General features: G+C 40.7%; 1 protein-coding gene across 1 annotated transcript in view; it reads right to left on the minus strand.

The window, feature by feature from the left end:
- LOC142150546 (extracellular calcium-sensing receptor-like) overlaps window positions 1-8,380 on the minus strand; it is a 65,974-nt gene extending 57,594 nt beyond the window's left edge. The window contains exon 1 of the mRNA XM_075205744.1: window positions 8,289-8,380. Within this exon, the coding sequence (XP_075061845.1) occupies window positions 8,289-8,380 (92 nt within the window). The remainder of the gene's footprint in view (window positions 1-8,288) is intronic.
- Between the last annotated feature and the right edge of the window lie 868 nt (window positions 8,381-9,248).

Genomic DNA, 9,248 nt, shown 5'->3' on the forward strand with positions numbered 1-9,248 from the left:
ACATAAGTTAAATACTGACTCTTTTTCATGTAGCACACAAATATCAACTTTAAATTTCAGTGTACAAATAAGCTATCAAGTGCTTGTGTGTAACATGGTTTTGTCCAGGAGACTGAAATAAGAAGTTTCTCAAGTAAAGATCCTTAATGAATCAGGTCTCTAGTTATCATTTATTTAGTACATTTGACAAAATGATAGCTAGAATCTGATTGGTTGTTACAGGCAGTATCTCTACTTTTCAAGCCCGCCGTAAAATCGCAGCTTGATACATTAACCCCTTAACCTTACTTTATTATTGGCAACTAATCCACAGCCATTTAGTAAGCTCCCAAACACCACATCAAAGCATTATTCACACTCTGCTTTAATCTATCACATGCTTCCCGTTTTAAGGTTATTCAATGATTTCACTATCTTGATAGGTAAAGTACATTAAGATTGTTGTATATATAGTGCATTTTAACAGGGTCGAGCTGGGTACTGCATAGTCTACCAGGAAGTATAGGAGAGACCACTTCTGAGTCATAATTAAATAATAGAATACAAAGCAGATACAATAAAAAAACAAGAATCATAAGATTTACAAAGGTCATAAGTGTTTTAGAGTTTAAGCTATATGACAAAAAAATAAAATAAAATAACATTTTTAGTTTGCATTTGGCAAACTATTTAGTCTCATTTAGTGATCTAACATACCTGTGTATGCCCAGGTAAGTTTAATGACCAGTCTAGACCTATAAGTCACTGATTTCACATCAGTCCTACAAGATCATTTCTAATACCTGAAATCTGCACATACACACACAGTACCCTGATAATGCCAAATGATCCATTTGATTAACATTGTGAAGTAGAATATAAATAATGATGTATATGTCCTGTTTACAGATTATCTACTGGATATTTACCACGATATGGACCATACATACACCATGTGTTTGAATGTCTTGCTTTTCTTCAATTTATTCGTCTGTCCCATGGATCAGAGATGCAGACTGTCACCTCTGTCAGTGCTGGAGGGGATAACACAACCTGGAGATATCATGATAGGAGTCTTATTAGGAATTCATGTTGACAAAATCTACCAAAGGCTTAAATTTAATGTGAGTCCACCCAAGACCTTGTGTACATTGTAAGTAACTCTTATAAAATACTTTATGTTCTTTTAGTGTCTGATTTATATCTGACTGTGTATATAAGCTGAAATTCAGTTAGTTAGTTCTGTAATGTTCCAAATTGCAAGTGCCATCTGTAAGCTGTAGGTGCTCTCCTACAATTACTGACCTGTCACTACGATCTGGTAATACTCCTGCATCCAGATATTGAAGTGCAGTTAATTTTGATAAACAGCAGTTTTTCTACATTTTTGGGATGTTGTCTCCTCCGATGATCCCTCGCAATGTTCATGGCTGTGCTGAAAACTCTTTCTGAATAAATACCGGAGGGTGAGCAGCTTTAGTACACCATAGCTAGATTGTACAAAGGGCTCCAAATTGCCTTTTTCCTCCCAGAAATCAAAGAGACTATCTGAGATGCTAATTTCTAAATTATCCTTAAAGTAATCCTCTACCTTCTCCTAATACAAATTATTTTAAGCCTGACCAGATGTCATCATTACCTTTCACATAGGTGCACTGTGTTGATTCATCATTAGTGTGACTATGAAAAAATATGTTTTTCCCTGGCAGTAGCATTTTCTGGAGAAGCTAAAGCAGGGGACGTTCAATGTACCACTGAAGCCAACAGCTTGGTCCAAGCAGCTGGTTGCATCTGTGAACATTTGTTTCAGTTGGAAAGAACAATATTACCTATGACTTAATCCTAAAATCAAGCATGTTGCAAAAATGTAGTGGTCCTGGCAAAGTAAATAAAGAACTTGATCAACAGCCTCCAGCTGGTTTTTCATTAGTTTAATTAGGGGCATGACTTGACTCAGGCTGACAGTGTTTGAGCTGTCTCCATTTCTTACAATTTAAAATGGTTTCAGTGGCTTGCAAAAAACAGTAAGGATACTCCAATGTGCTGGAGTTAAGTAACATGTCCCCCCTCTCCCTATCTCATGGTTTGATGTGTAGTTCTTGATGGTTTGTTGCTGTTCCTCCAGTCGCTGAAGCATATATAGTGTAGAATTCCACCTTGTCACTACCTCTTGCTTCAGTTTGTGACAAATACATTTTTTTTGCAGCTACTGCAATGTTTTACATGCGGTCACTGATTGTCGAAAATGCCCAGACATTTTATGGGCCGATAACACCATCTTCTGCACTGTCCTCTCATTTTTTTTAATACATTCTGCACCACCAAGTTTATTGTGTGTGCAAAGCATGGTACATGTTAAATTTCACCCAGTTGTAATGCACACACAATGTTTGCTCCATTATCGGCAATGATAGAGCCCCCTACATCTCTGACCTCCTCACCATTCACACTCCAGCCCGATCCTTGCGCTCTGCTACTGACCATCGCCTCTCTTCCACTCTCATTACCACTTCCCACTCCAGAATCCAAGACTTCTCCCGAGCTGCCCCCCTACACTGGAATGACCTCCCTCGCTCCATCCGTCTCGCTCCCAATCTGTGCTCCTTCAAACGAGCACTTAAAACTCACCTGTTCCTTAAAGCCTACCAGTCATCCACCTAACCCCTCACCTACTCTGCTCGCTCTTCCCTCTCTCCCCTACCGCTCCCTCTCGTGTCTGTTTTGTCCACCCTCCCTTAGGATGTAAGCTCGTTTGAGCAGGGCACTTCTTCCCTCGTGTCTCCACACCTGTTCTTCTGCTCCGTCCTTACTCCATTTGTCTGTCCCGAAGTTTCTGAAGCATTGGTACTTTGTGTTTACTGTTCTGTACTGTTTAACCCTGTATGGTTTACTGTTTGTACTATGTACGGCGCTGCGGACACCTTGTGGCGCCTAACAAATAAATGATAATAATAATAATATTAATACCGTATATACTCGAGTATAAGTCAACCCGAATATAAGCCGAGGCACCTAATTTTACTACATAAAACTGGGAAAACTTATTGACTCGAGTATAAGCCTAGGGTGGAAAAGAGCGCTAATTTAAAAACCTAAATAAAAATGATAGGTTCAATCTATGAAATCATTTTTAGCTAGATGACAAGGAACATTAATAAATGATTATAAAATCATTGGGTACAACCTAACCTAAATAAATGGGGTATATAAGGGGTAGGGATATAAATGTATGAACATGGTGGCTGTATTGTTTGTTGATTATGTAATTGCACTGGAGAGAGAGAGAGAGAGAGAGAGAGAGAGAGAGAGAGAGAGAGAGAGAGAGAGAGAGAGAGAGAGAGAGAGAGAGAGAGAGATTTTGCACTTACCCCGCAGTGGAACGCATATGCGTTCCAACAACAGGAAGTTCGGCATTTGGAACGCAAGTTTGCGTTCCAAATGCCGAACTTCCTGTTGTTGGAACAGAAGTTGACAGCCGAGGGACCGGACACCAGGTAAGTTCACCCGTGTATAAGCCGAGTGCCCTTTTTCAGCATACAAAAGTATGCTGAAAAACTCGGCTTATACACGAGTATATACGGTAATAATAATGAGGATTCCTGAGGATTAGTGGGATGAGCAATTTTGCTATGACATTACTGAGTTTTTCCAACATTTGGTATGTTTCTTTATGAAACCAGTGATACAAAAAGTAGCTTACCTGTGAGTTACCTGGCATTGTGTGCTAGTACTATTATGCTGAAAGTATGAGGAACCATGGCCTTATGTGTGAGGAGTTTGTATGTTCTCCCTGTGTTTGCATGGGTTTCCTCCGGGTGCTTCGGTTTCCTCCCACACTCCAAAAACATACTGTTAGGTTAATTGGCTGATATCAAAAATTGACCCTAGTCTCTACCTCGCTGTCTGTCTGTCTATATTAGGAAATTTAGACTCTAAGCTCCAATGGGGCAGGGACTGATGTGAGTGAGTTCTCTGTACAGCGCTGCGGAATTAATGGCGCTATATAAATAAATGGTGATGATGATGAGGAGGAGGATGATCAAGCTACCGGTGCTTCTGCTGCTGCTGATGGCGATACATCTGCCCAGTAGGCTGTCACGGTCATGTAAACATTTGTTTGACTAGTACCGCGCGTCCACATATCCGTATTTAAGTGGACAGTTGGGACGATAGTATATTCTAGGAACTGAATTACTTTTTATTCAACCTCCTGATACAGCTGAGGAATTGCTGTTTGGGAGAAATGGAATCGAGATGGAATTTGGTAGTGTGGACACATGACCTCAACTAATCGGCTAAAACCTGTTACATTGATGATGTAATTGGATGCACATCTTGTACTAACATAACTGTCAAAGCTTTAGTGATCTGCTGTGCAACAAGATGCTGACTGTCTTACTTAGTTTCTCTTTCAAACGCTTGCTTCACAGACATTTGTCTCAATTTCTGCTTACTTTTCTTGGTCAACTTCTGTATAGATGCACCATCACCAGCAGCAGCTGTAGCATGCAAGGATGTCTCTTGGGAATCTTGGATTGCACTAGGGGAGTTAGTTGGAGTTGGAACATTGAATGCTGGACTATATACTAATAATGATGATGAAGGTGTTGACAGTGTAGATTGAATAAGGTGGCCATCCATTCAGTTGCAAGTTGATGTTGGACTGCTTGCTATTATGCACAATTTTTACCTTTTGAAAAGCCACCTGAATGATATCACTGCAAATGATGTAACAGGGAAGAGGAACCTAGATGAAATCCCTGGGTTAGGATTAAAATATTTACAAAAACAAGAGGTGCACTGGCATTAAAATGCGCTTATCATGGACATGAGGTGGTTCCACTGGTGGCTGCCAATCATCATCATCCTCCTCATTATATATTTCAACACATTCATTTTCAGAACCAAAATTATCCCCCTCATCCTCTTGCATATTTGCAAATTGTAGCATCTTCAATTTCTGTGTGTGACTGATCATAATTATTACTCATCCGCACATTTCCAAACAGTTTAAAAATTTTGGAAGGAGGCTGTTCTATATTTAGTGTCAGATTCACATACAGCATTCATGGATAACCTTAGTTTCTGCTCAGGATTCTGTGTCTGCCTGTTCTTTAGCCTCCATGTTCTTTTCATGCTCTTATTTGGCTGTTTTGGAATTGACAGACCTACACGCTCAGAAATAAGGTGGTGCATGAGAAGTTAAGGAAGATGAATGACCGTTCTTGGCACACTGTTTTGTATTGGCCATTCTACTACCTGTACCGGCAGTAGCAGGACCCTTACTAGCAAAAAATGGGCATGGACTGAGCTTTTCCTTGCACTACAGGTGGGGTATGGAATGTTAACAATTATCCTTTTATGGACAAATCATCACATTTATCAGAAGCTTCTCTCTTAATCCTTACAGTGTTTGGATTTTGAGCACACTTTCTTACACGGTCTTCCAGCACAACCTTTTTTGCTAACCAAGGTTTAAAAAGTACTGCTACTGTCAGTACTGGGATGCTCCTGATCGGTAGACTGATCCAAGGTTGACAAGAGGAGTAATGCTACTTGAGGTTTGAGCTACTTGTAGTAGCCACCACACCAGGTGAACGCCCAGTGAGATAGGGAAAGGAGGGAATGTTACCTTAAAATTCTTCTGACACTGCTCTACAATATAATTCAAATTGAGACAAATTGGTCTAAAAAATATAAATTCAAAATAATTGGGGATATGCTGATAATGTCCCTGATACTGCTCCGCACAGAATTGCATTCAGCTTGAAATACTTATTTTAAAAGCAAGCAATCTATTTGTTCTTTGAGGTGTGCTGCTCAGAGTCATACAGCAGCATCCTGTTTTTTGTCCACTAAAGAGTAGTTGTCTATACTATATTTACTATAACAGCCAGTTGCTATTACACTTCACTCTCTGACACCCCACTGATCAGCACACAATTCTAGCAGACTGATCTCTAAATAGACTGCATTAAAATCACAGCTATTGCTATATGAATTTCCTCTATAACTCTGTCTAACCCTTTATAAGCGATTTTCTGAGCACAAATTTGCAACAGACGTCCTCCCACATACTATCACTTCTAAAATGGCAGATGGGAAGAAGTGGGGCTATATATAAAAGATATGGATCAAAAACTTCAGAGATCCGACATTTTTCCGTAAAGTACGCTTTGCCTTGTTTTCTGATGTGAATTTGGCGCAAGAAGATTCAGTACACCAAAATTTGGATCTGTCGGATTTCAGTGAATCCGAGCCACTTATCTCTAGTTGTTACATATATATTTCTCTCATGTTGATTTTTATTCCAATTATGAGCCTCCTAATTTTGCTACCTCAAGAGTGCACCTCAGAAACGTAGTTATTTTTCCTTATTACTATATTCTGTCTATACTACTGAGGGTGCACCCTGCTACACAAACAAAACAGTATGGGTTGTCTGAGGGCATTATATGTAGCATAAGGGGTCTATTATAAGTATCAATGGTGTCCAGAGCAATAGATCTCTTCTATAAATACTTCTGTAGCTTAACAACTTATCGCATATACTCGTGTATAAACCGACTTTTCAGCACATTTTTTAATGCTGAAAAAGCCCCCCCTCAGCTTATAAACGAGTCAACAGCTCTTAACTTCTGCAGGGAATGCATGTGCGTTCCACTGACAGGAAGTTCCGCATTTGGAACACAAACTTGCGTTCCAAATGCCGAACTTCCTGTCTATGGAACACACATGCGTTCCACTGCGGAGGTAAGTGAAAGATCTCTCTCTCGATAATAGCAACTGTCACGGGCACTAGGAGTCTTTGCCCAGGATATCACCAGATGATTAACTTACCAGAGTAATATAGCTGGTACTATGGTCCTCTGGTAGCAGGGTGACAATGGAACAGGAGAATCAGCAGATGGTGAGAGAATGCTCAAGGAAAGTCTATGACTAGCAGCAACTGGTAATGAGTAGATGTATGTACACGAGGAACCAGATGGACAAGTAAACGTGAGGAAAGTCAGTGGTTGGCGTATAGCAAGTTGTACCACTGCTATAGTGAGGAGGAATGTCCAGGAGTAGCGAGGAGGTAGTGAGAGTCAGCGGTCTGCGTATAGCAAGTTGTACCGCTGTCTATAGTGAAGGAACGGAGTCCAGGTGAAAGTAGGAAACGGGGAAGTCAGTGGTCTGCGTATAGCAAGTTGTACCACTGCTTATGTGAGAGGATACTTGAAACTGGTGTCACAGGGAACAGGAGTCAGTGGTCTGCGTCAGCAAGTTGTACCACTGCTATATATATGTGAGGAGGGGCACGAGGAGATAAATGTAAAGCAGAGTATACATGGGGCACACAGTACTTGATCCCACGATGATATCCACAATACAACAATAACTAACAAGCGCTGCTTGAAGTATACAAAGTCACAATAGCTATCCAGGCAATAGGAAACAAAGTCAATGGTAATAATAGCTTCAGTGGATAGGAGACTCCGGAGGAGAACACAACTCAGTCCAGATGGATATGCAATACAAAAGCAAAGTCAATGGAAAGTATGCATACCGCGGTTCAGGAGAGCAGGCTGTCAGAGAGACGTGCAGTGATACCTGAATGGCTGGAGGCCGGCAGGAGGAGAGACCACTGGAGGGTGGAAGCGGTAATCAGGTTGGTGCAGCGCACGGCAGGTAATCCAGAATCAACAAAGCAATACTCAGGAAGCAGTAGTAAGTGAAACTGGAACCATGATGAACACGGGAGAGTAGAGGCGGTCTGGAACCCTGTAGTAGTAACGGAGGCAGCGGAGAGCTGACACGATAAACATAGGAGAGTTGAGATGATCTGGAACACTGTAGTAGTAACGGAGGCAGCGGAGAGCAGACACGCTGAACACAGGAGAGTTGAGACGAACTGGAGTCCGGTAGTAGTAGCAGATAGGAATCAGCTGAGTGCAGACACGATGAACACAGGGGAGTTGAAACGAACTGGAGTCCGGTCGCAGCAGCAGACAGGAATCAGCTGAGTGCAGGCACGATGAACACAGAGGAGCCGAAGCGGTCTGGAAGCCACAACAGCAGCAAACAGGAATCAGCAGGAGCTGAACACACAAGGAAACACAGGAACACCCCCAGAGGCCCATGAGGAATGATACTCCAAGATCAGGCAACCAGGTAATGATCACAGGTGGTTTAAATAGGGAGGGTTGCCTGATCATCCAATCAATTAAAAGCAACAGGTACTGAAGGTTTGATAAGGGCTGCACATGCGCAGACCCTCAGGATGGCAGACGGCCACGGTTCCTAAACACACGGGAAATGGCACTCACAGTCCGGTAAGTGACAGCAACGTGTTTTCATGAGGACCTGCGACATAAGTCACATACACTTCCCCACATGCCTTCTTCATGTCAGCCAGCATCGTCGGTATGAATTTTCATGCAGCATCTGCATTTTGTTCAGTAGACCTGAAGTTCTTTGTTTATAAACAGCCTTGTATGGAGCTCTAGAACATATCTGTACAAGTGGAGATCATGAAGGTTACAGTTTTATTTCCTATAAATTGGTATTCTAAGTATTTGTTTACTCTGCCTGATTTATCCTGAGGTTTGAGTTGTATGCTCTTCTGAATAGTGTACCACAGTGTCTTAAAGAGTGTTAGTGTTATTTGATGTTAATGTTAGCGATTGATTTAGCATTATGGTCTATTATAACAGTCTATCCTGCAAACAGAGTGGCGGTGGGTCAGCTGACAAGTTTTTTTATTAAAGAAATTTACCAGTAGCTGCTGCATTTCCCAACCTAGGCCTATACTCGGGTCAATAAGTTTTCCTAATTTTTTTGTGGTAAAATTAGGTGCCTCGGCTTATATTCGGGTCGGCTTATACTCGAGTATATACGGTAATAGGTATTTGAAAAGATTATTGGAGTGCAATAGTTTTTGTAATTTCCATTATGGAAATGGCAACAGACATGTCTTTTATTTCAGGCAGACATTTAAACAATTTTATTTCAGTCAAATATCACGATGAGTGGTTTTAATTACTGCAATACCTTATACCAACTGTATATTTTAGCAAAATCATATACATATTTTTTTGTCATTTAAACACATATTGCAATATGGTAGGATTAATGTAATCTTTTTTATGACTAAACTGTGACTAAAAACTGTTTTTATGTTGCGAGCAAACTCGTTTAGACATTATATGTAGTCTTTTAAATACATAATTACTATTAATACAAATGTTTAGTTTAGTTCTAATTAATTAAAACTCCACCAGTCATTC

The sequence above is a fragment of the Mixophyes fleayi genome, chromosome 4 (assembly GCF_038048845.1).
Source record: "Mixophyes fleayi isolate aMixFle1 chromosome 4, aMixFle1.hap1, whole genome shotgun sequence".
Taxonomy (NCBI): Eukaryota; Metazoa; Chordata; class Amphibia; order Anura; family Limnodynastidae; genus Mixophyes; species Mixophyes fleayi.